The 26645-nt window shown below is 37.4% G+C and overlaps 4 protein-coding genes across 8 annotated transcripts in view; 3 read left to right on the top strand and 1 right to left on the bottom strand.

Moving 5' to 3' along the window:
• The first annotated feature begins 20 nt into the window (after nt 1–20).
• On the top strand, nt 21–7237 carry LOC113663117 (prostaglandin reductase 1-like). Its single transcript, XM_027178286.2, has 9 exons — nt 21–171; nt 648–772; nt 855–900; nt 4193–4252; nt 4394–4561; nt 4860–5133; nt 5277–5382; nt 6713–6831; nt 6955–7237. The coding sequence occupies exons 2-9, from the start codon at nt 667–669 to the stop codon at nt 7063–7065; spliced, it is 990 nt and encodes a 329-aa protein (XP_027034087.1). The 5' UTR covers nt 21–171; nt 648–666; the 3' UTR covers nt 7066–7237.
• Nucleotides 7238–9849: 2612 nt separating this feature from the next.
• On the top strand, nt 9850–15084 carry LOC113663146 (prostaglandin reductase 1-like). The gene is made up of 8 exons (XM_027178317.2): nt 9850–10076; nt 10178–10223; nt 10858–10917; nt 11072–11254; nt 11377–11650; nt 13606–13711; nt 14036–14154; nt 14889–15084. The coding sequence occupies exons 1-8, from the start codon at nt 9971–9973 to the stop codon at nt 15000–15002; spliced, it is 1008 nt and encodes a 335-aa protein (XP_027034118.1). The 5' UTR covers nt 9850–9970; the 3' UTR covers nt 15003–15084.
• A 3062-nt stretch (nt 15085–18146) lies between these two features.
• On the top strand, nt 18147–22653 carry txn (thioredoxin). Its single transcript, XM_027178318.2, has 5 exons — nt 18147–18303; nt 19331–19435; nt 19814–19879; nt 22176–22241; nt 22380–22653. Exons 1-5 carry the CDS (start codon nt 18280–18282, stop codon nt 22440–22442), a joined length of 324 nt encoding a protein of 107 aa, XP_027034119.1. The 5' UTR covers nt 18147–18279; the 3' UTR covers nt 22443–22653.
• Nucleotides 22654–22665: 12 nt separating this feature from the next.
• The window catches only part of svep1 (sushi, von Willebrand factor type A, EGF and pentraxin domain containing 1), an 85056-nt gene continuing 81076 nt past the window's right edge, over nt 22666–26645 (bottom strand). For all 5 annotated transcript variants that reach the window (XM_047819704.1, XM_027178315.2, XM_047819718.1 and 2 more), the window contains 3 exons: nt 25978–26073; nt 24556–24649; nt 22666–22972 (listed from right to left, as the gene is read on the bottom strand). In XM_047819704.1, coding sequence (XP_047675660.1) covers nt 22942–22972; nt 24556–24649; nt 25978–26073 — 221 coding nt within the window. In that variant the 3' untranslated portion in view covers nt 22666–22941. The remainder of the gene's footprint in view (nt 22973–24555; nt 24650–25977; nt 26074–26645) is intronic.

Raw genomic sequence — 26645 nt, 5'->3', positions numbered from 1 at the left:
GCTAATTTTTTTAACTGCCAAGTCGGATATGGTTGATTGACACTTCGTGTCAGCCAATTAGAATCCAATTGATCTAGCGTAAGCCAATGGAAACAAACGATACATCCAAAAGCCCACCTCCACACCACGGTGCACTGAATTTTCACAGGACACTGGACAGGAGTTGCAGAGGTAAAGCAAGTAAAAATGAACTTGTACATAACCAATATATGAACGATATGTGCACTTTTTTGCAGCTTTATCGCAAGAAAAATACGTTTGGTATAAAAAAAAATAATGGCGCAGCAATAGCTTTAACTTAATTTTCTTTATGTTCCAACTTATAACCGTAGCTTGCTTTTGTGATTTTGAAATCGACTCCCAATCTGATTCCTGATTTTGGAACTCAATGGAGTCGATTCCTGAAAACAATTTTATCTGTTTTCGAAAGAAAAAAAGTTAAAAATTCAAGTTTTGTGACAGAATGCTGATGTTTGCGATGTGAAAAGAGGTGCTTTGTTTGTCAGGAATTTTCCTGCTTATTTTACCTCGTCATTGGCTAAACAGGAACATTTATTTTCACTGCGTAGAATGAGTTGATTCAGTGAGTCGATTCGCGGTTGCCTGGAATTTTACAGTAATTTTACACTGTTCATTGTTTGCCCTAGTTGTCTTAAGGGAAGCACCATGGTTCAAGCCAAGACCTGGATCCTGAAGCAGCACTTTGAGGGATTTCCTAAAAACAGTGACTTTGAGCTGAAGCTGGAGCAGCTGCCTGAGCTCAAAGATGGAGGTCAGCACATGAAATCTACATTTTTAAGTTTCTGTCTGCTTGGTGCATGTCTTCTTTCACTCATTGTGGATCATTTTTGCAGAAGTTCTTCTGGAAGCAGTGTTCCTAAGTGTGGATCCCTACATGCGGTAAGCATTGATGGGATGTGGTAGCCTAGTGGTTAAGGTGTTGGACTACTGACCAGACAGTTCCCAGGTCCACCAAGCTGCCACTGCTGGGCCCCTGAGCAAGGCCCTTAACCCTCAATTGCTCAGTTTTATACACTGAATTAAACTGTAAGTCACTCTGGATAAAGGGAGTCTGCTAAATCAGGGGTTCCCAACCTTTTTTGTGCCAGGGACCGGCTTATTCATAAAAAAATTTCAGGGACCAGTTGTCAATTTTAATGCCTCAATTTCAAGATGCATCGTTTGGAACATATCACTGTGTAAAACAGTAACAGCCTATCATTTAATTGCATATAATGAACATGGTGGCAACAAACTTGTAGGAATATACCAATCTTTTTAAACTTTCAGACCGGTTCACAAAATGTTTCTCCTTTCTCCCATGCAATTAGGTCTACTTCAAAAGCAACTTACGCAACACTCACTCACTAGCAGGTGGCAGTAATGGCAGATTGTATGAAAATGCCAGTCCATTTCACCTGTCAAATCTCTCCAGAACCACTAAAGACAATCGCTTCAACAGCAACTTAGTGTTTTCACTCACCAACAGGTGACAACAAAGCATTGTATGAAACTAGAACGGTACATTTCCTAAAGAAAATGTGAATGTGCTTGCATGTGACGTCAGTTCCCCTCATCGTGCTGAGAGTTTTGATATATGACATGTCCATGTTGTGCTAAATTTTTTATTTCGTTTATTTTGGGGGCGGGGCTACACGTGACGTCAGTTCCCCTCATCGTGCCGAGTGTTTTATGTTGTGTAACTGAGATATGGCTTCTTTATATTGCAATATGGTTCATAAGGTGCACTACATGTTTGCTAGGGTATGGCTGCACAGTTACTATGGTTATATTTGCAGACTAGTTTCTCACCTGCAACAAAAGAGCACACCTGAAAATCCATTTATCTTTTCCTGAAACAAGCGCCATGAAGATCTTGAACTAAAGCATCAATCAGAGATTTTACTGGGAAAAAATATAATCACGTTACAATAAGGATCATTAGTTCAAATGTAATGTATTAACTAACATTTACTAACTGTGAGCAATAAATTATTGTATGTAGTAATCTTTGTTAAAATAAAGTTTATTCTTTGTTCATGTTAGTTCACAGTATATTAAGTAATGTTAACACGGTGTTAATAATGTATTAGTAAATGTTGAAATTAATATGAACAAAATGAATAAATGCTGTAGAAGTGCAGTTAATTATTAGTTCATGTTAAGTAATGTGGTAACTAATGTCAACTAATGAACCTTTATTATAAAGTTTTAGAAAAAAAACAACTGTCCAACGGTGTCTTCGAACGCCAAATCTCTGCATGGTAAACGGATTCGCTATCCACTAGGCCATCCAGGAACACGAGAAAAACTTTGCGGTTTTATGTATTAATTCACTACTGTGAAGAATGGCGCGTCTAACAGTACCCAAGCTTTATTATATTACAGTCATTCTTATCATTCTTTGTGATATACGTGTCATATCATGTCAAAAAAAAATTATGTAATGTGAGGAGACAAAGAAAAAATGTGCTTAATTTTAATTAATGTGTGGCTCTTAAAAGAGCCGTTGCTGTTCTTAAAATGACATTAGTTTATAGTAAAATAAAAAATTATAAAAACTACACTGATAGTTGAAAACAACAAAACGTTATACAAATGGCAGAAACAACAACATATGTGACCGCCGTGCTGTCCAAGGCACCCCAGCACTAGGTTTAAACATTAAATACACGGTTAAATGTTATAGTGTTTGAAAGCTTAGACTCTCGGGATTTTCTTAAGCCCACACACAAAGCATAATATGATTTATAGCCATCATACTAATTTAATCCAACTTGATAGTCACCGGAAATAGGCGGCGCTTACCTTTCTTCACTGGGGTAATATTTTCCAAAACAAATGCTTGTAAAAAATCCCCAAGAGTCTAAGGAACTGGAATATGTAAGCCTTTTAATCCAAAACGCTTTAATCCAAAACGCGTTTCTGACCGAAACACACAGCACTTCCGTCCTTTATTTCGGCTCTCACTTGTCCTAGGAGGCTTAAAAAACTACACTGAGCTGTCAAACGAAAGTCATGAAAATAGGGGGCGATCCCACAATATATATATATAAAAATATATATATATATATATATATATAAATATATATATATATATATATATATATAAAAATATATATATATATATATATATATTAAATCAGCCAATAAGTTTTAAAAGTATAAAATTAGAGATTAAGCTTTAACCTTTAACAAAAAATACCAGACTGATGTTGAGGATATTAAAACTTGCCGCTGAGCGTCCAACACACGTTTTTTTCGAAAAACTCCTCCGTTTTGTCTTTGAGAGTTGGGTGTTTGGTGGTTAAGTGTCGCTGACGTTTTGACGGCTTCATTGCCGTTTTTCACCACAAATAACACACAACGGATTTGGCGCCACGGAATCGCTTGTTGTCGTAAATCCATACCTAATGTATGAGGTATCGTATTTACGATTGAAGCTTGACTTTTTCTCTCTCTCGCTATTTTCGAGTTGGTCATCTACTTTCCTTTTACCAGAACTGCCCGCAATGAAATTAGCCATTGAAGTTGGCTGACGCCCTCTCATCTCTCCACATACTTCGGTCACTTCAGGTGCTCCGCGCTTTTTTTGCAGTCCGTTCAGATACGACACGTTGCTAAGCAATCGCAAGGCGCTCAAAGAAACACATTTTATTTTATTTATTGTTTATGTTTTGGATTAAATAACATGACACATGTCATAGCACTTAAAAAAGACAATTATTCTTATTATAAAAAAAAAAAATTCTTGGAATATTTCAAGGCCCGATACTAACTTGTCCACGGACCGGCACCGGACCGGGGGTTGGGAATCACTGTGCTAAATGACAGAAATGCAAATGTAAATTCATCTGTCAATCTTAGGACTGATATGAGGTTCATTCAGCCTTTATTAACATGTATGTAAATATTTGAACACTGTCTTTGGGTCAGTATTTTCTGGGATTTTCTCAGGACTTGCTCTTCATACTTTTAAGATTTTCAAAAAACCACTTATATTGATGTCTAATGAAATTCTGCTCATTCGGGCCATCTGGTTTGCAGCTAGACTCTGGCTGGTGTTTGCACATTTGTTTAATTCCATTCATGTATAATTGTTCCTCTCTTCATACCAGAGCTATTTTTGTCTCCTGTTTGACATATTAATCGTATTTACTTGTTGTTGCATTGACTGTCATTTCATTTACAGACCTTATAGTCGTGCGCGAATGCAGCCAGGTGATGTGATGATTGGAACTCAGGTGGCCAAGTAAGAAAGGGAACATTTGTTTTTACATTACTGAATCAGTGTCTGTCTTATTTGCAGAGCTTTTACTTTTTCTTAGTTACCTTACTGTTATAAGAAATGCAGTTATTTATGCACCTTTTCTTACATTTAATTTCTCCTCAGAGTAATTCAGAGTAAAAACCCAGCTTTTCCTGAGGGCAGTCATGTGGTTGGTCGATGCGGATGGAGGACACACACTGTATCAGATGGAACCGGTTTAATCCGGGTACTGAGCGACTGGCCTAAGGATGTTTCTCTTTCTCTTGCACTCGGGGGCATCGGCATGCCAGGGTACAAACTTACATACGAGATCCTAATGGTGGAAGCCTACAGATCGAAGAAACAACTTATCATATGCGTTAAAATGCTTGCATATGTTTAATGTTATCAGCTGTGCCATTGATGACCTAAATCCAATTTGAACCAGTAGAGACTGATATGTGCTGAAAGTATTTAATCACATCTCCTTTTGGGGAAACAGATGTTTTATATTATGATCTTGGCTTCTCTTCAGAGGGAAGTGTGCATGCTTTTAAGTTATGAGATCAACAGTAATCAGAAGTGCTCTTGTTTATTTTTTTTGCTTAAGGCTGACTGCACTGTATGGTTTAGAAGAGGTTTTGGCCATCAAACCGGGGGAGACGCTCCTGGTGAACGCGGCGGCTGGTGCTGTGGGGAGTGTCGTGGGTCAGATCGCTAAACTGAAAGGCTGTAAAGTGGTGGGTTCAGCTGGGAGCGATGCTAAAGTGGCCTTTCTAAAAGAGCTCGGGTTTGACCATGCCTTCAACTACAAAACTGTGCCATCTCTGGAGGAAGGTCTAAAACAGGCCTCACCAGAGGGATATGAGTGCTACTTTGAGAATGTAAGAAATGATTGAAGTTCCTCTAGTAGCAAGCTGAGCGCTTCACTAGGCGTCTTATTTATACGACCATATTGGATCGATGATCTAGTATTCCCATTTTCACTTGGTTTACAATAACAGGCATTGTAAATGTATTCTAACAGGTTGGTGGACAGTTCTCCACTGTCGCACTCTCACAGATGAAGCCGTTTGGGAGGATCGCAGTTTGTGGAGGAATTTCTCTTTACAATGATAAAGAACCTCAAATAGGTCTGTCTACATTACAGGAAAAACCTCAATCTGATCTAGGTAGAAATATGAGTTCTACAGTAACTGCAGCTGAACTTTGTTATATAAATGTAAATTAACGAATATTACAGAATACTACAACCAACAAGTAATTGTTAGAGGAGTATTCAATAAAAGACTCATTTTTAATACTTTATTATTCTTCTGCTTTCGGCTTTTCCGGTCAGGGGTCTCCACAGTGAAGCATCTGTTTCCACCTAACTATATCCTCAGCATTCTCTACTCTCGCACCAGTTAACTTCATGTCCTCATTTAACACATCCATATATCTTCTCTTTGGCCTTCCTCTTAACTTCTTACCTGGCAGCTCCATCTCTAACATCCTTCTACCAATATAACTGTCTCCCTCCTCTGTACAAAGGTCCAAACCATCTCAATCTATCCTCTCTGTCCCTCTGATGTGCTCGTTCCTAATCCTGTCTATCCCCGTCACTCCTAAAGAGAGCCTCAACATCCTCATCTCTGCTACCTCCAACTCTGCCTCATGTCTTTTCCTCACTACTACAGTCTCTAACTACTGTCTTGCCTTTTAATACTTGATTACTATTATGTGTTTTTGGTATTTGGTTTGTAGATTGTATTTGAAAAGCATGTGGACATTATTTTTAGTTTTTATTTATTTATTTGTTTGTTTGTTTGGGGGGGGCAAACACAAGGACTCAGCAAACAACACACAAGAAAACCAGTATAAATAGGGAGGACAATTGAGACACAAGGAACAGGAGTGCAGAGGCAGAAAGGATTAAGGATAGGGTGGGGTTAACACACGTAAACATAAAAGAAATACAAAACCAGCCACAACGTCTCCCTGGTGTGCAAACAGGGAATGGTCCAAGCCATCCATGACATGATTATCTTGTCATGTTGTGTTTGTTTTAAAATCTTACATAATACTTACAAAACCGCACTAACACAGAATTGGTCCCTCTTTACCGGTATAACAGCCTCCACTCTTCTCGAAAGGATTTCTACTAGATTCTGGATGTTTCTGTTCAGCCAGACGTGAGGCACTCAGAGAATTGAGGTGGTCTGGGGGGTGAGCATTCTGCTTTACTGTAGAGGTGTTCAGTATGCTGAAACAGGTTTAGGTCTTTTTGTTCCAGTGCAGGAAACATGCAATTATACAACATGCAAAAAACATCCTATACAATTGATCCAAGATTTTGGCAATAGATTGTGGAAGAAAAAAATATGGGTGTGATTTCAGGTGTCCACATACTTTTCCCATCTGTGCAATTGTGTATAATGAAGTGTGTGTTTTTGTGTGTGTTTCTCTCTCTATCTCTCACAGGTCCTTATCCATACCTGCATATGATCTTTAAGGAGTTGCGTATGGAGGGCTTCCTGGTGGGGAGATGGGAGCATAAAAATGACGAGTCTCTGAGAAGGCTGATGACTTGGCTGCAGGAGGCAAGTAGCTTAATCTTCTAAATGTCTTAACTAATCATTGACAGCATCCTGGTAAATTATTATAGAGTCTTGTTTCAGTTTTACAAACTGGCTGTTTTTTTTTTTGTTGTTGTTCTTCTGCAGGGAAAGCTGAAGTGTAGAGAGCATGTGACTGTTGGGTTTGAGAACATGCCAGCTGCCTTCATGGGGATGCTGCAGGGAGAAAACATGGGGAAAGCAATTGTTAAAGTCTGAAGACTTTTCTTGCAAAACTCTGAGAATGTAAAAAAAAATTATTTGGCTTGTTTATAGTGAGAATGAGATGATTCAACTGTTTATTGGAAAGCAGCAGATGTTTTATTGAAACTAACTCCTGCAATGTAATGCAAATCTGCTTCTGATTACAATTAAAACATATTTACATTTACACTTTTTAACATAAAACCTTTATTTTGTTTCTGTACAAGATAACAATTTCTCAGTCCAAGTGATTTTAAAAGTTTGAATTTTTAGAGCTCCAAAGTCTAGATACGTTTATGCTTTCGTAATTGTGGGAAAGACAAATTTGTCAAACTGATCAATAACCTGCAACAATCCAATGCTATCTTCTCTACTGGTTTGTTTTTCCTCAGTCATGCAGCTCAAACCTTCACCAAGCCAGTTACAGGCACTGTATTTTACTTCCCAATGTTTTCCCAACCTCACATCCTGAAACCATTAGATCAGTTTGTTAACTAAAAGTCTTTCACCAGTGGGTGGAATGTTCTGGTAGAAATTACTGCTTGTACAGCAGGAACCAGTAGAAGAAAAGTTGACACGGCAGCTGAAACAGCGTCTAAAGTCTATACAATTTCAAGCCTTTTGTTGCCTTTCTAAGGAAAGTACATTTGAACTTGAATACACACCAGATAATGCTGTGTTTATTCTAAAGTGGATTAAGGTTTCTATCAGACTGAACAAAATAACCAGTTTGTTGTTGCTGTGTCCAGGGACATAAAAGTAACAAACTGCTGTACATGTGCAGTAAGACATCTTACAGTTATTGACTTCATGGTGCACCTTTTTTTTCTTCTACTTGACTATTTAAACAATAAACCAGCCTTGCTGTGACAAGAACAAAAAATGACTTAACATTATACTACATTTTATTTATTTATTTATTTTGCCTCACATAAATTATTTAAATTCTTTGTTGAACAATGAATGACTTGTTTTTATCAGTTTCATCAGTGATAAAGTTCTCATTCTCTTGTTTCTCTCTACTAAAGTTGATGAGATAAAAAAAAAAAAGCTTGGCATGTTGCCATGTAAATCCAAAGCCCTCTTTTCTGAAGATGTTCTTGCATTGAAAACCATTATCCCACTAATCTGCTCATTTGTATCATGTCTCAACTATTAATTACTTGGGATCAGAATTCAAGCCAGATGAGGTAAATGTTATGTATCGTATTATTCATGACAGGTTTATGCCATGCGGTTACAACAACGTGACAACAATTGCCTGTTCCTCATCAAAGGAAATGAGTCTGGTTCTCATAAATCTCCTGATTGATGAAATGGCACATAGACACAGCTGTGATGTCCCAGCTTGTAGTACACTTTAGGAGCTGCGTGCCCAAATATTAAAGATCACTATCTGCTAGTCCAGTGGTGAGTACATATTCAGACTCACTGTGACCTCATCCTGTTTACTGAACTAGGTTGAGTAATAATTTGGGGTCAACCCAGATGCACTGAAAGAGACTGTTACCTGTAGAACAATATATTAGCTCAAATCCATCTGAGGATCATCCTGACATGTACTTCACATGGAAGGGATAAGACTTTGTAAAAGATGTGTAAAAACATTAACATGGTCAGCGTCACAGATTTGCTTTGCTATGGAAGGTTGTGAGTTCAAATCCCAGTAAGAACTGAAATTCTGCAGATGTGGAGCAGCTTTGCTGGTTACTGTGAATCCTTGACTGTAAAGAGTTGGTGTCTGTACAGACACAGCATCAGCATAAAAAAAACAACAAAAAAAAACAGATAATTAACAACTAACTAACTAATAAATAAACAAAATAATAAATGACATCATGAAGGTAGCTGAGGGCTGAAGCTCATACACACTTTTAGGTAAGCTTTGAGGATAATTTGTGTTTAAGAGTGATAGAGGAGCTGAACTTTGTATATATGGGGGCATAGTGGCTTAGTGGTTAGCACGTTTGCCTCACACCTCCAGGGTTGGGGGTTCGATTTCCGCCTCCGCCTTGTGTGTGTGGAGTTTGCATGTTCTGCCCGTGCCTCGGGGGTTTCCTCCGGGTACTCCGGTTTCCTCCCCCGGTCCAAAGACATGCATGGTAGGTTGATTGGCATCTCTGGATAATTGTCTGTAGTGTGTGAGTGTGTGTGTGAATGAGAGTGTGTGCCCGTCGATGGGTTGGCACTCTGTCCAGGGTGTATCCTGCCTTTATGCCCGATGATGCACAGGCTCCCCGTGACCCTAGAAGTTCAGATAAGCGGTAGAAAATGAATGAATGAATGAATGAATGAACTTTGTATATAAATGTACAAAAGAAAATGCTAAAAGATAACTTGTTAGTGTTGTATGTAATGAATTTTAGCCTTGGCCTCAAAACATCTTTTTCCCCATTTTTTTTCAGGTCTAGGGGAATTACAATTAACATTTTTAAAATGTTCAACAAGTTTAAGATGTTGTTTAAAGTTCAGATCATTTTAGGACATGTGAACGCTTTACTCTTTGGGTACGAGTCATAATCTGCTAAATCACTGTGACCAAGACTATTTTTTTATACCTTTGTGTAAGTTCTGTGGGAATGTCAAATCTGTCAAACTGCTAGATTAACCGAAGTCAGTTCTGCCACAATACAATGCCACCCACCTCCGCACTGGTTTTTGATTTGCAGTCATGCAGTTTAAACCTTTTATTTAAAAAAATGCAGTAAGTCAAGCTAGAGTTCTGCACTGCCTGAGCATGCTTTCTTTTTTTCCCCACTAATCTACTGTTTACACGCAGCATACTTTACTTCATCCAACCTCCAGTGTTTGGTATAAAAACACTGCAGTTGGTGGGTGGAGTGTTCATATAGAAAGCAGGGAGTTGCAGTGTTTAAACAATCGAGCTTTTCAGAAGGGACATTTTCAGAGCTGCAGAAACATGGTGAAAGCTAAGGTCTGGACACTTCGGAAGTATTTTGTTGGCTTTCCAAAAGAGAGTGACTTTGAGCTTAAAGAAGAGACACTACCCGAGATACAAAATGGAGGTAACTATTCATTTCATACATAGGGGCCTGTTTTTTTGTTGTTGTTTTATTTGTAGCGTTGCATAGCACATACCACTGGCACTCATTTCTGTTTGTTTCAGAGGTCCTACTGGAGGCTGTATTCCTTAGCCTTGATCCGTATATGAGGTACATTAGTTGCAGTTTGCACTTTGCCATGTAGCACCTGTGTAGAATTAATGATGCGCTGAAGGGAGTGTACTATTGCACGAAGGATCGTTTGGTAATTAATTTTTAATCCTGACAACAATGAGTAGCAGTGAACCGAACAATGGAGTGTAACACATTTACGATGATAAGCAAACAGCTCTAGTGATATTGCAGAACACAAACATCAAAACATGTCCAATTCGAGAATGTAGATGTTGTGAGGAAAAGTATAAAATATGCTTATACTTTTGTTCTCTGGTTATGTTGTACAGAACCAGGACACTAACATTAGTGTATTTTAAAACATGGCGATTGAGCCAAAACTGAGAGTTTCCAAATCCTACTTGAGCGAAAGTTCAAATCTCTACACTGAAATGTACTCAAGTGTTTCAAAGTAAATTTGAACTGAAATCAGAAGTGAGGACAGTAACAACTTTTATGTACCTACTTATTTACTGCATATTGCTTAACAGGGGCAGATTGTGATATGTCAGAAATTGAATGAAACCGTTTTCACCCTGCTTATACAAGACACACTCCTTGGTAATGAAACATTGTGCATTCTGTTGTGTTTGCCATGTGTGAGTCTCTGAGTGTTTCTCTGTTACTTTAGAGCTGTGAGTTCAGCCTTAATGAAAGAAGGTGATGTGATGATTGGAGCTCAGGTTGCCAAGTAAGACAAACAAACACTTTGACAATGAAACATTTCTGTTATATTATATTGTACTGAATAATGAATCCTATTATTCATTAAAACACCAAGGACTGAGTAATTAATTATAAACCATCCCCAAGACACTGCAATAGAATTGTTATTTGCCTGCCAGGGTTCTTCAGAGCAAGAACCCAGCATTTCCTGTGGGCTGTTATGTGGTGGCTCCGGGTGGATGGAGGACACACACTGTAACCAATGGCAAAGCCATTTTTAGCCTCGATATGGCACGAGTTCATCCTGACTGGCCTAAAGATGTTCCTCTTTCCCTCGCTGTTGGTGCACTGGGGATGCCTGGGTAATGCAGTTTTATTTTTTTATCTCTAAGACAAATCAGTTCATTCCAAACAACTCTGATAAAAATACAAGATAAATAAACAACATAAATGTTCCTTTATTTCTCAATTCTATATGGGTTAGTTTGGCTGCCCTGTATGGCCTAGAGGAGATTCTGCAGGTAAAGCCAGGTGAGATTGTGCTGGTGAGTGCAGCAGCTGGTGCGGTCGGCACCATGGTGGGCCAGATCTGTAAGATTAAAGGCTGTAAAGTGGTGGGTTCGGCTGGGAGTGAGGAAAAAGTGGCCTACCTGAAGGACCTGGGCTTTGACTACGTTTTCAACTACAAGACCATAACATCTCTGGATGAGGCACTGAAGCAAGCTTCACCTGAAGGATATGACTGCTACTTTGAGAATGTAAGTTTAGTTACTTTATTAATCCCCACTGAAAATTTGATTTGAATGAGCAGCCGGACATAACCATACATTTCAAACAAGAAGATATAGAAATAAAGTGGAAACAGTAGATTCAAGTAGATATGAACATTTGCAAATCTGCAAAAAAAATTTAACTACACACACACAAAATATATATATACTCATTACCAAATACACAAAATGTACCAATATCTAAAAAAAATGGAGATTATATATTAATTGTCCATCAGGTTGTAATGGAATGAGTGTGACTAACTAATTCACTTAAAAAGGTCAAAGGTTCCTCTGCACATGATGGATGCATTATACAGTCTTACTACAGGATGCCCAAAAGACGTTCTGTAACGTTTACTGTTGCACCGGTGTTGGATCAGTCTCCAGCTAAAATTGTCTCCAACAAGCATGTTGTTTAGAGGGTGAGAGGTGTTATCCATGATGATCAGTCATTTGGACATCACACTCTTCTCAGCAACCACCTCCAGACGGACCAGATCCTCTCCAATGACAGAACTTGCTTTTTTGATGAGTTTATTTAGCTGGTTTCTAAAGAAACTACGGCTTCTATGGCTTCTTCTTGGAGATTCGTCCACAGGTGAGAATCTTGTGATATTCCTGCACAATGATCCGGTCTTCCCTTCAGCCACAGCTCATAACCTTGGGGTAACCGTGGATAATCAACTGTCCTTTTCCTCGCATGTTGCTAATGTGACTTGCTCATGTCGGTTCCTTCTCTACAACATTAGAAGGATTCTGCCATTTTGTCCTCACAGGCTGCTCAGGTACTTGTTCAGTCTCTTGTCATTTCTAGACTGGATTACTGCAACTCACAGCAGGCAGGTCTATGAGCTAAAATTCATCCTCTGCAAGTGATCCAAAATGTAGCTGCATGACTTGTTTGAACCTGCCTAAGTTCTTGCATACCACCCCCCTGCTGCGATCCCTAAAATGGCTTACAGTAGCTGCACAGATCAGATTAAAAACACCAATGCTTGCCTGCAAAGCCAAAAAACTGGTCCCACCATCTCTCTGTTTAAGAGGTAGGTATACAGCAAGACTCTATTATGTTCTGGCTCCGAGGTGGTGGAATAAACTTCCCCTAGATATCCTAGATCTTCAAGCGACGGGTGAAGACCTACCTCTTCCTGAAACACTTGAACTAGCACCTTTTCCATGGTTTTTGTGTATATTTAAAAATTAATAATAATAAAATAAAATAAAAAACTGAACAAAGATTTTGGTGGACGGTGTCCTAAGTCTGTAATCTAGCGAACGAGAGTTATTGTATTCTTCAGTAGAGACTTAAAAGCACTTTTGTATTATTATTTTTTTTATTTTTTTGCATTTCATTGCATGCATTAGTTCATAACATGGCAATAACACATAATCTAGAAAATGAAGTAACCTAAGAATAACAATACTGCTACTGCTATTACTAATATTTATAGATATCTCTATATATAGATTTGGATGCCTAATAAAAAAGCATGAGATGACAGCGGCAAGGAAAACAAGAAAAAAAAAGAAGCCTTGAGAGAAACCGGATTGTCGAAATATAAATCTTTAGCATTTTAAATTTGTATAGTAAAATGTTAAAAAGCACAAAATGAGTTTAAATGACATTTAGTGTGAGCACATTATAAATAACTGTCCTGGGTGCAGAACTGAATAGTCAACAAGTGTAAGGAACATACTACAGCATCTGAGTTGGATTATCCACTGAAACAAGGGAGAATTTGAGTGAATAGACTGTAGATGTATTTTTGAGGTAAACTGAGCTGTAATTCTGCCCACTAGTCATTTGTCTGAGTCAGAATTGTTACCACATGGTAAACCCCACTGGATAAACACTAAGGAAAATTACAACAGCATGGCTTTTATAAATCCCTGATACTAAAATATGTTGTTTTTGGGTTTGTGTTTTGTGTTCTGTTTAGGTTGGAGGTGCTTTCTTTACTGCAGCACTTAATCAGATGAGGCCTCGAGGACGCATTGCTGTGTGTGGTGCAATATCACTGTACAACAACACCACACCTCAGATGTGTAAGTCCAGGGCAAGGTGTCAGTCCCTGTGCTAACTGATATGACTTATGTAGATATGGATTAATGATTTGTTGCACAGATTAATGATTTGTTGCACGGATTAATGATTTGCAGGTTTCCACTTCAGGCTTTCCTTCTCTGTTGTAATGACACTCGAGTTGTTTTTCTGGCTCATAAGCACTATTTCTGTAACCACTAGGTAGTGCTGTGAGTCAACATTGTTAAGTGGCCTATAGTTTGCAAATATAATTCTGTAAATATTGAAAGACATTAATGAGCACTATTAATGAGATGCTTTCTGTGTTCTCTTCTACTCCACTCTAGGTCCTTTTCCCCACATGGCCATGCTGGCTAAAAGCATAAGGATGGAGGGATTCCAAGTCAATCAATGGCCGGAGAAAGATGAGGCATCTGTGAAAAGACTGCTTACATGGCTACAGGAGGCAAGTTTACATTTGGCAGATGCCCTTATCTAGAGAGACTTACATTATCTCATTTTTATACTACTGAGTCTTGCTCAAGGGCCCAACAGTGGCAGCTTGGTATACCTGGGCTCGAACTCACAACCTTCAAATTAGTAGCCCACCACCTTAAGCACTAAGCTACGACATGCAAGTTCAACTTGCACAGAGCCAAATGATTGTATGATTGGATTGATTTAACTTAAAAGAGGTAAACGATCTGGTCATGAAATATGTATTTGAACTAGAGACAGTGGTGCCATTCAGAACCTGTAGACCTTTGACCTATAGACACATTTATTGTTGCTAATTAATTCTTAGGCAATTTAATGCTTCATCTTAATGACTGAATCAGGGATTTTTTTCCTTTAATTGGTAGACACAGCAGTATTTATTTATTCATTTTATTTTTAAGGAATAAAACAATGGGCAGGTATTATGATGTTTATTCACTGACTTATAATTTTCCTCCTGGTTTGAAAAACCAATATCTAGTCAGGTTATCGGCCCTGAAGATTTCGCTGTGGTAGAGAACTTAAAGTTGGGGTTCGGTTGAAGTTCTAGCTTTATTTCTGTCTGGTATAAAGGAGTGTCACTAGCGACCTGTACTAAAAAATGTTAAATAAAAATCTGAATTAAAAACAAAACAAAAACAAAACAATATCATACCAGTGGTTTAAAATTGGGGTTTTGTACTTTCCATGTCTGTGTTACAGGGGAAACTTAAGGTGAAGGAGAATGTTACAGTGGGCTTCGAGAAGATGCCTGCTGCCTTCCTCCAGATGCTGAAAGGGACAGAACTGGGAAAAGCTGTTGTTAAAGTGGAATGACTTTGCTTTTTGTAATGTCATGTATAAAAAATTCAATGCATGTTTACTGTTAACAAATTTAGTAAACAAACAATACAAGTTTTATTGTTATTTTTGGTGTTTTACTTTCAAGAAATATTTTTATATGTATAAACATATACGTACGATAGTATATATGTATAGTCGTGTTGCATGGTGGTATTGCTGGGTCCAGAAGCAATTTAGTATAATACACAGTGAAATGTTACTGAACCATCAAAAGGTGCACAGAGATACCTACGTTGTTCCATAAAAAGAAGCAAATTCATGGATACAAACATTAAAAAAAAAATCTTTATTTTGGCACTTGAAATAATCACACAACTGTAACCACTTACTCGGTTAGTTAAAATAAATAAGACATATGAAATCAATTCACAGAAACCATTTAAAAGAGCTGCCAAACCCCATCATAGCCCTCACACATTCTCACATACAAAACACTACTAAGGGCTGAGGTTTATTCAGATGTCAAACTCCATTATTGTCAAACTCCATGATTACCTGTAAGAGAATAACACACCTATGGACACAAAAGAGGGAAAAAAGCAAGCAGCAAACATCAGAACTGTGTGGGCCAGAGGGTATATACAAGATCTTTAATCTCACAGTAATTGAATAACATATCCCACCTATTATGTTAAAATTAAGGTAAAATACTCTGCATCAATTCAATTCAAGTTTATTTGTATAGCGCTTTTTACAATAGACATTGTCTCAAAGCAGCTTTACAGAACATAAACATAGAGCAGAAGGTAAACATAAGGAATGATAAAAGAAATAACGAATAATAAAAGAAAAAGAATTAACAGAATAAAAAGATTTTTATTACATATATATATATATATATATATATATATATATATATATATATATATATATATATATATATATATTTGGTATATATATAGTTCACAATGTGTATGTATTTATCCCCCTATGAGTAAGTCTGAGGTGACTCAGACAGCAGTGGCAAGGAAAAACTCCCTTAAATTGGTAAAGGAAGAAACCTTGAGAGGAACCCATCCTCATATGGGTGACACTGGGGATGTGATTGTAATATACAGTCAGATAAATGTTGTATTGGTGTAAGGATCATGGACTTCGGATCTCCTTAGTATCACAGAGTCTAACTGGAGATGTCACAGGATTCTTAGAGTCGCCCTCGGCTCAGTGGACGTCCAAAGGCTTCGTCCCACAGAGGACGTTGGGAGCTGGTACAATGTCTGGATGCCCAATATCTGATGTACTAGTGCATGATACTATAGGATGTATTATGTGTACGTCTGACTAAAGAGACGAGTTTTTAATCTACATTTAAACTGGGAATGTGTGTCTGAGCCCCGAACACTATCAGGAAGACTATTCCAAAGTTTGGGAGCTAAATAAGAAAACGCTCTACCACCTTTAGTAGACTTAGATATTCCGGGAACTACCAGAAGTCCTGAGTTTTGTGATCTCAGAGAGCGTGAAAGATTGTAACATGTTAGAAGACTAGTTAGATACATGGGAGCTAAACCATTAAGAGCCTTGTACGTAAGTAGCAGCAGTTTGTAATGAATTCTAAACTTAACAGGTAGCCAGTGTAGAGATGATAAAATTGGGGTTATATGGTCATACGTTCTTGTCCTAGTGAGAACTCTGGCAGCTGCATTTTGCACTAAAATCAAGTACAACTAATAAGGACATACAGTCTTGGTCCGAAGCTAAGAACAAGTCATTTGTAACTTTAACAAGTGCTGTTTCTTTGCTGTGGTGGGGTCTGAAACCTGACTGAAACTCTTCAAGGATATTGTTCTCCTGTAAGAAGGAGCTCAGTTGAACAGACACAACCTTTTCAAGTATTTTAGACATAAACGGAAGGTGTGAGATAGGTCTGTAATTTGATAGTTCATTATGGTCTAAGTTAGGTTTTTTGATGAGTGGCCAAATAACTGCCAATTTGAAAGACTTCGGGACATAACCTAAAGATAACGAGGAGTTAATGATATTAAGAAGAGGCTCACCAGCTTTATGTAACACTTCTTTCAGTAGTTTAGTTGGGATGGGGTCTAGTGAACATGTTGTTGATTTAGCTGTAGTAATAAGTTTATCTAACTCTTCCTGTCCTGTACTTGTAAAGCTCTGTAAAGCCTTAGGTGAGATCACTTGTCATAAATTCAGAAAGTATATATATAAACTTATATTTCAATCTTTTATTTTTACCCTTTCTTGGGTAGGAACCGGTTTTAGATGATGGCAAAAAAAAAATAGTAACATAGTATAATAATAATAACAATAATAACAATAATAACAATAATAATTGTTATTATTGTTATTATTGTTATTATTGTTATTATTATTATATTTCATATTATTATTATATTCATATTGTGTAATATTATATAATATTATGTTATATAATAATTTTTGAGAAATATAATAAAATTGACATTTCTCTAAAATTTCATAGTGTTACAGGCAGTGACGGCACCGCGCTGGTCTTCTCTGATTGGCTACTGTTTTGCCCCATTATTTAAAAAAAAATAAAAGAATTAAATTAATTTAATAACAACAACAACTATAATAATAATTATTATTGTTCTTGTTATTGTTATAATAATAATAATAATAATAATAATAATAATAATAATAATAATAAGGTTATTATTATTATTATTCTGTTGTTTGTTTGTTTGTTTGTTTGTTTGTTTGTTTGAAACCAGGATTAAATGGACAGAAATCGAGGTGCAAAACAGTAGCCAATCAGAGACCAGCGCGGTGACGTCACTGCCTGTAACACCATGAAATGTTAGAGAAATGTCGAGTCATGGTGACTGGAATCAGTGGCTCTTCTTCAGTTTCTGCCCCTTACAATAAGTTACTGCCCCTTATTGCATTTATTTCTGCACTGTAAATCTATCTGATGTGAGAGAGACTTATTATTACAATATTTATAGGATTTTAATCACTTAAACGTGGACATATGTACATATCCTTCTCAGCCAGACACACTGTGTGCATCCCAAACCGTGACGTTATCATCTAACCTTAAAGAGGACACATATATATGCCTTATTGAGTGCATTAACTTTATTACTTCCTTATTCTAGTTCCCGTAAAAGAGGAGGTGTTTTCTCTCCAGTTCGGCTGTGGTCTCGCTTCTGATTGGATACCCAGCGTTAGGGGGCGGGGCCAGAGGAATGTTTATATATGGAATGGACCAGACGGTCTGGTGCATAGTGTTGTGTGTACTTAGGAACCGAGAGAAAAGTTCACCATGGTTATAGTTATCGGAAACAAGGTAAGTGCTTACATACATGTGTGTTTTCTGGTGTCAGAACTATGCATGTTTAACATATGTGTAAATTCCAGTTATATAGTAGAAGCGTCTACTAGAAGCAATGAATAGAAATGAATCATTTGGTTAGTATTGAACTGTGTGAGTCGGTTCAGTCGTTACGCCCTTAAAGGAGTTTCTTGCGGTCAGAGTCTAGTGAGTCTATATACAGTACTGTATGATTTTCAGACCCTCAGAAGTTTGACATTTTTTAAGATTAAATACTAAAAGCTTAACAACATGCATTGCAGCACAGTGAAATTCTTTCTTAAAATAGCCCAGTGCCCCAGGAGTATAAAGGGTTAAGGGCCTCCCTCAGGGGCCCAACAGTGGCATCTTCTTGGTGCTGGGGCTTACACCCTGATTTAACGATGATTTTAACCCTGATTTTAATAGGAGACACAGCTTCTGTCTTTTTTTTTTTCAGCAGTCATACAGTTTGTAATGGTGTAGATGCTTTATGTTCACTTACAAAAGAAAACAATAAATCTGTATTAATTATGAATTTATGGTGTGTGCAGTAATAGAAAATACAAAATCCTTGTAACCATCTTACTGTACTGTGTTACTTTGTACTGTCTATATTGTCTCAAATCGTCTGTATTGTCTTGTATAGTCCAAGTTAATGTATAGTGTTATTTATATAGTCTGTACTTTTGAGAGTCACCAACAACCGGAACCAAATTCCTTGGTATCTTAAGTCTGTAACCTAGTGAACCAGAGTTAACGTGTTCGATGATAGAGACTTAAAAGCACTTTTGTACGTCTCTCTGGATAAGGGTGTCTGCCAAAGGCTGTAAATGTAGAACCTCAGAACTCTGAGGAAAGAACATGATTCTGAGGAAAGCTTTATTATGACTCTCAGCTCTTAGCTTTGTTAAATAGACTGTAATTTATAGACAAGAGCCTTATGGACTGATTTTGTCAGGGAATGGTGCCGTCTCTCAACACTCACATTTAATATTTTCTCTTTATTTTTTTTCTTCCTCAGCGAGATTTTGATGCAGCCCTGAAAAATGCAGGGGACAAATTAGTGGTAGTGGACTTCACAGCCACATGGTGCGGCCCGTGCCAAATGATTGGCCCCATCTTTAAAGTGAGTACTTCTGTAGAGGTCTCTGCCCAACATATCCGTTTGTCAGAGTGTAATGGGGATTGTTCAGGGACTTTCTGAATCATTGTGAGAGTGTTTGTGTTTTGTTGTTGTGGCAACTGGAGTGAAGGCTGAACACACACAGAGAAAGAGTGAGAGAGAGAGAGAGAGAGAGAGAGAGAGAGAGAGAGAGAGAGAGACCCCGACCCTTATTTATTCCTTTTCATCCATTAACAAGTTTCATTGCTCTACTCTGTAGTGTAAAAGCTATTTTTAATATGCCAGATTAGTTTAATATTGAGCCAAATCCTTCCCATCAGGCACCAGGCAACACTCCGACCTTAAGATATTTACCGTCTGCTATTTTCTTTCTTTCCACAGGCTATGTCTGAAAGTCCAGAAAATAAGGATGTAGTTTTTCTGAAGGTGGATGTGGACGAAGCACAGGCAAGTCACATAATTTGTTTCAAAGATCTTTGTGCTCTTGCTATTTATTGTCCATAATACTTAATCACATAAATCACTTAATTAGTGCATTTGTTAAATGAAACACTTGTCTTCAGAACAATGCAGTGAGACTAGAGAAACCTGTCTGTGGATGCTTTCTTTTGTCATTAAAGTTCTGGGTGAAGGTGTAGACTATATAATTAGTTTTCCCTTCTGTCTTAAGCATTGCTCATTGCTTTGTATATTGATTTTGCACAATACATTGTTAAGCAAGGAACAAAATGTCCATGCTGGTTTGAAGTGTAAATGCTGTAACCTACACAAATTTTTATTAGCGTCTTATAACGGTGCACCCAAAGTGATTTATTCCCCTTATAGCCATTAAAGAATAAAATTGACAGTAGATGACAGTGTTAGAATGAGTGTGTTAAAAGACATGACACATTGCAACACAATTGTTAAAACTGGTTCTGCTTATTGACACCCGACACTTCCTGATCGGACAGTTACTTATGCCCAGTAGATTTCCTTCTGAATGAGTACATTGATGTAATCTGTCTTTCATAACCAAATGTGTAAATTTAGGCTTAAGGGATTAATGTCTATCATTTATTTTTGATTTTTTTTTTTATTATATTTTTTATTGAATCTGTCCTCGATGAGCTCACTACTGTTAGAACAAACCAAACCAAAACAAGGGTGTGTCGCTTCCTTTGGCTTCATCAGTGCCAGGTCTGAGCCCAGACTCACGTGACCTTGTCTGTGAAAGCTGTTGAATTTCCAACACATTTGCATGCAGTTACATAAAGCTTTTGTCTAGTGCTAGACACAGTCTCAAGCACAATCTCTTCCATCCGCCCAGACATGTTAATGGTTGTCTTCAGTCTGTGCTGATGCTTTATAAAAGTGCATTATCTCATCCATCCATAGTGCCCAGAGAGGATATTGGATACTGGTCAGATTTATTAGAGTTGTCATGAATGTTATTGTTATAAGATCTGCTTCTCCACGCTCTGTCTGTCTACAGTATACGGATATGTTATGTGAATATGTACAGGACTTGTGTATCTGTTTTTGAATTATTCTCAAACAACCATGCAAGTTCATCTTGGGTACATTTGTTCAATCTGAGCTTTCTTTAATCTTTGTTCAGTCTTTATGGTGAGAACCGATTTAGTGGCTCATACATACACCCGGTATCACATGTAGATGTTTTCAACAGATAAACTCGGACCAGTTCATCTAACATACCCACAGACACCATACACAGAATAAAAGGGGATTTTGCTTCCAGTGGTTTCCACATCACAAGAAGAGCTTTTACATTTGACAGCATTTTGTAACATTAAGTAAAGTTTCCAGCACAATAACTCATTCAGGTCAGAAGACATTGTTTTCCAAAGCTACATTTCAGGCCTTATTTATTTCCAGATTGGGGGGAAAAAAACAAGAATCTGGTGAGGGAATGTCTGTTTGTAGCTGCTACAATGTAATGGAGAAAAATAAACGAATAAACAGTTACCAATTTGTGTCATGGATATTTCACAGCATTCTTTTAAAATAGAAATGGATAAAAAGGATCTGTTCTGTGTTTCATTGACGAACAAAAAAAAGTTAGGGCTAGCAATCAGAAGGTTGTGAGTTCGATCCCATTTCCACCAAGCTACAGTAGCCCCTGAGCAAGGCCCTTAATCCTCAATTGCTCAGCTGTATACACATGAGATAATGTCAGTTGCTCTGGATATAAAGGTGTCTGCCAAATGCTGGAAATGTAAATGTATTAAAGGAAGTTGATATCAGCACTTCTTCTGACGACGCTACGGTTGTGCAACGATGCCATGGATGGAGTTCATAGTAAAGCCAGTGTCTGCCTGGCTGTTGATGCTTAATGTCCTGCAGTCGTTAGCTGAAATAGAATCCCGGGTTTGTCCAAAAGTATGTCCCATTTATTAATGAAGTCTCACTATGCACTATTCAGCTCTGCTTCATTGTCCACTCTACTAACACATTTGGTAAAATAACAAAAGTCAGCAGCAGGATTATGAGGAGTTATTCAAACAGCTTAAGTGACATTGTCTGTGCAACACAGAATGAAATGCGACTTGGATGTGTAAATCGTCAGGGATTTGAAGTGAAGCACTGAGTGAGCCGTTCTGTGCTGGGTGTGGAATGTGCTGGGTGTGGAAGCTGCATAGCAAAAGAAATGAAAGAATACTATTACAGATTGCTATCTGCTTGGCCAGTGGTGAAGAAGCATATTCAGCTGATATGATGAACTCTCTTTTGTTTCTTTCAGGATGTATCCAGTTCATGTGGGATCCGATGCATGCCGACTTTCCAATTCTACAAGCGAGGGGAAAAGGTGATTCGATCCCTTCTCTAATAGTGACTTTGTAGGCTTGTCAAGTCCTGTGTTTTATAATAGCAGAGCTTTAGAGAAAGAAATCATTTAATGCATTGCATTTGGCTGACTCTGTGTAACCTTATATCCTGTTTACAGCTGGAGGAGTTTTCTGGGGCCAACAAAGATACGCTGGAAAAAACGATCGCCAAACATAGATGAATAACACACACACACAATCCAAAGAAGGTTTGAGCTCCCTTGTCGGAGCCTCTACAGTAAGCCTATAATTCCATATGTATCATGCAAAATATTATTGACATGTATCGGACATTTATTGCCAGAAAAGGCTTCTGTTACTGTTATTTTTTTTTTAATATTAGAAATTCAATAAAACCCAAAGAAATTACACTTGAACAGTGTAACACGCTAACTACCCATGGAGTTGTGTTTTTTTGCTTTAATAAAAATGTGAAAAGAATAGTTTATACACATATACACTGAACAATCACAAAGTTTTTACACATCGTACAGGTTCATGTATATAGCAGCAGAATTATGCTTAATACTGTTTCATTTTCTATATGAAAAAATACAGCTTTATTTTACAAAACACTTGTTATTTGGAGTTTCGAAATGGCTGTTTACAAGTCAGAACTGAAGACTCCTTTATCCACCTCGTTGTGCTGATGCTCCAGCTTTGTCTGTGTTGAGTGGTGTATTAAAAATGGAAATATCCTGGTTTTCTTTTCCTAAAAATGAGAGAAAAGGGAGAAGCTATTATAGATGAAATCTAATTTACAACTCTAAATCCTTTCATCAGAATAGGTGCATTTAAATCTATAGTGAAATTACTCTGGATTTAAACAGTAATCTAGACGCTGAGATTATTAGTTCCGTCTGAATGCGTATTTCAGTAGTCGACACTGGAGCCTCGGCACCTAGTCCTTATAGCGCATTTATATAAAATTTCTTGCTTACAAATGTTGGGCTAAGCAGCTAATGTGAATGAATGTGGGGTATGTGGTAGTTTAGTGGTTAAGGTGTTGGATTACTGATCAGAACGTCATGAGTTCGAGTCCCAGGTCCACCAAATCTACCACTGTTGGGCCCCTAGTAAGGCCCTTAACCCTCGATTGCTCAGTTGTATAAAATGAAATAAAATGTAAGTCACTCTGGATAAGGGAGTCTGCTAAACACCAGAAATGGAAAAGTAAGAGCTACATTTGAATCCTTACCCATTAAGGATTAGTTCATGACCATATTGAAAGTGTTGGTTTCATTTGGTCATGATGCTTCATGTTATAAAGCTATAGGCTCTGAACAGAAGAAATACTATTTTGAGCTCCGAGACAGCAAACTACGGTAAACTAGATTCATAGCCAAATAACTCGATGAAACTAGATTAAATATTTAAGATTGTTATTTGTCACATACTCGGTTACAGAATATGTATACTGTATACAGCTTGCAGTAAAGGAAAAATCTGATCTGGTCTCCTGCTTGACGGCGTATTAATACTAATTAATACTAATAATATTAACTACATTAAAGAACTATTCAAAGAAAAAAAAGGAAAAAATAATGACTAGAAATAATTAGAAAAAAATGTGTAAATATTCTGAAATAAATACAAATGAGTTACATGAATTAACATTAAAGTGAAGTAAGGTGAGTCAGTGAAGAAAATCATTTAGTCTTAATGGAATCCTAAGTGATTTGTGAGATTTGCAATTACAAACAAAAGGCTAAGTAAGCTGTCTCACTGAGCTATCTTTTGCCAAGTATGTAAATGCAAGTCATTGACCGCAAAATCCGAAGCCAAACTGATGCTGAACTCCATCCAGTTTCATTATAGTCTTATTTTTGATGTTGCTAAAGCATTTATAAAGTGAGCAGTTCATTCTGCTGAAATTAAGATTCAAACTGTGTTCAGTCCGTTAATAAATACCGAGCTAAGCGGCTAATAAACTACTGAGCTAATAAATACTGAGCTAAATTGAGGTGACTGATTTTTTTTCTCATGGATTTTTACCCATTCCTGTTTGTGGAGGTCCAAATTCTAGCAAATATGTCTGTCTACGTCAACTCAGCTGCCATTTCATTTCAGATCATAGAGAAGTCATATGCTGTATTACAGTTTTCAGGAACATCCAGGTTTGGCCACTGATTTAGTGGTTTTGTTCTCATAACTATTAATCAGCACCTTTATTTACGGAAAGGTTTGATGTGGCCTTCCAGGATAATCTACTGTCAGCAATGATATTTCCAAAATAGTATAGGCATTAGATATAAAGATGATCAGTCATTAGCTGGTTTGTGTGTGTACACTCACCTGGAGCAATCGGGTCCACCCCAGCCTTGACTGCAGCGGCACCGGTTGGGCCTGATACACCTACCTCCATTCTGACAAGGTGATGAACACACCGCTGTGGACACATCAGGATTCAGATAGTTTTGTGAAACATCGTGATCCTGATTGATTGTGATTTGTGCTGATTATGTAATAACTGAGCAGTCTGTATTTTTATGCAGAAACAATGTAACTTTTCTGAACATGAAAATATCATGATGACGAATCATGCGGTTAGAAACAACCTGTGTCATTCATACACAACAAAAAAAAAAGGACATAAGTGAAGTCACTGGCTTTAAACGAGTCATCTAGCAGATATAAGCAAGGCTATGTGCTGTTCGTGACAATATACATGCAATATGCTAATAAGCTTGTGTAAAGTTTTCTGCTTAGCATATTCTCTTTAAATCGAATGACGTCCTAGCCAGCAAGTCTTAAAAAGCTAAAACATGAAAAGTCAACACATTGACAACATCATTAAAACTGGCACATCAGTTAACCTCAGGAGTCATAGTTCATAGTGTTTGGGCTTGTTGATTAATTATATCGTGAAACAAAACAAAAGAAAATGTAGCATACGGTGCTAAAATATGATAACACCAGAATTTAACTACATTTAACAATGTAGCAGAGCAAGCTCTGTCTAGATTTATGGAAAGTCTTAGGGACAAGATATTATCTGTATAAATACTTTCTGAATTTCCTGTCTGCTTTAAAGACCTTTGTCCTCACAGACAGTCCTGCAAACACACCTGTCATAAATCAACAAAGGGATTTTTTTTTTTTTTATCAGGAGCGGTTAATAACCTGTACTGTGTGATACTCATAGTTTCAGATATAATCCACGAGGCAGAATGACTCAGCAAATTTTCTACATGTTCACATATTTGAAATATTCTATCTACTATGATCCTTTGTTGTCATGAGTCGTAGCTCAGTGATACTTTTCCACTGCAGACTTGTATATGGATTGAAGGAGAATAATCCCAATAAATCGTGAGGGATAATTCCAAAAGATTCAAGGACATTTTTCTGTTCTTTCTCTAAAGGTTTTGCTTTTGTGACTTAATAGTAGGCTCATCTTCAGGAGTCCCTGAAACAGTGCAATACATTCAGGTTTGGGTTAAAGAGCACTAGAGTGAATTACCAGAAGTGAAATGAAACAAGTAAACTGTCTTTTTTTACCTGGCTTTTTCTTTAAGTTAATTCTTTATTTTTATGAATGGTAAATCATATAACATGAAATTGGAAAAATATGTCTAGAAAATAAAGATACTCTTATCCATGTGAGGACATATATATATATATATATATATATATATGTATAGTGTATATATATATACACACACACACACACACACACACACACACACACACACACACACACACACACACACTTACCAGCATGGCATCTTTTGCCAGTCCAGCCTTTAGGACATTCACACTCGTATGGAGCAATGCAGCGCCCCCCATTTAGACATGGCAGGATGCAGATTGCTGTAACATATGTACACACACATACACACATACACACATGATTCAGCTGTTATGTAAATACAGTGTTTCCAAATCCATCATGTGCGGTTTTAAATATGATTCTGTATTGCGAGAGCAAAGTATCATAAATTAAATTGCAGATTTAGTTTTCCTTCCCCTTTTACACCCTCCATACAATCACATTATCTCCGGAAATACATTATTTTACTCTCTCTCTCTCTCTCTCTCTCTCTCTCTCTCTCTCTCTCTCTCTCTCTCTCTCTCTCTCTCTCTCTCTCTCTCTCTCTCTCTCTAACCACTCAATACGGAGAGGAAATGGCACCCTGTGAAAGGAGGAAGAAGTGTGTCTACAGAAAACACAGTTCTCATGTTCACAACAAATGTTAGTCATCTTTTCTTTGTGTTTTAAGTTTCGTTCTGCGAAATTTCAGTATATATTCGATATGAACAGATTGTTTAATACTTTTTCTGTGTATGTTCAGTGTTCAGGAGGTTAACAAAGTCTAAGACTGGCAGCGATAAACTATTTAAATTTAGAGAACAATTTATAAACACTTGATTTGTTCTGAAAT

Source organism: Tachysurus fulvidraco, chromosome 1 (assembly GCF_022655615.1).
Source record: "Tachysurus fulvidraco isolate hzauxx_2018 chromosome 1, HZAU_PFXX_2.0, whole genome shotgun sequence".
NCBI classification, from domain to species: domain Eukaryota; kingdom Metazoa; phylum Chordata; class Actinopteri; order Siluriformes; family Bagridae; genus Tachysurus; species Tachysurus fulvidraco.
The sequence above is the reverse complement of the archived record's forward strand: the minus strand, read 5'-3'. Positions and strand labels throughout refer to the sequence as shown.

Excerpts from the sequence above, each read along its gene's own strand:
- LOC113663117 (XM_027178286.2), top strand. The coding sequence starts at position 667 with ATGGTTCAAGCCAAGACCTGGATCCTGAAGCAGCACTTTGAGGGATTT. Across the intron at positions 773-854 it reads GCCTGAGCTCAAAGATGGAG|AAGTTCTTCTGGAAGCAGTG; the intron begins GTCAGCACATGA and ends TCATTTTTGCAG. Across the intron at positions 6,832-6,954 it reads TGATGACTTGGCTGCAGGAG|GGAAAGCTGAAGTGTAGAGA; the intron begins GCAAGTAGCTTA and ends GTTCTTCTGCAG.
- LOC113663146 (XM_027178317.2), top strand. The coding sequence starts at position 9,971 with ATGGTGAAAGCTAAGGTCTGGACACTTCGGAAGTATTTTGTTGGCTTT. Across the intron at positions 13,712-14,035 it reads CAACACCACACCTCAGATGT|GTCCTTTTCCCCACATGGCC; the intron begins GTAAGTCCAGGG and ends ACTCCACTCTAG. Across the intron at positions 14,155-14,888 it reads TGCTTACATGGCTACAGGAG|GGGAAACTTAAGGTGAAGGA; the intron begins GCAAGTTTACAT and ends TCTGTGTTACAG.
- txn (XM_027178318.2), top strand. The coding sequence starts at position 18,280 with ATGGTTATAGTTATCGGAAACAAG. Across the intron at positions 18,304-19,330 it reads TTATAGTTATCGGAAACAAG|CGAGATTTTGATGCAGCCCT; the intron begins GTAAGTGCTTAC and ends TTTCTTCCTCAG. Across the intron at positions 19,436-19,813 it reads TGATTGGCCCCATCTTTAAA|GCTATGTCTGAAAGTCCAGA; the intron begins GTGAGTACTTCT and ends TTCTTTCCACAG.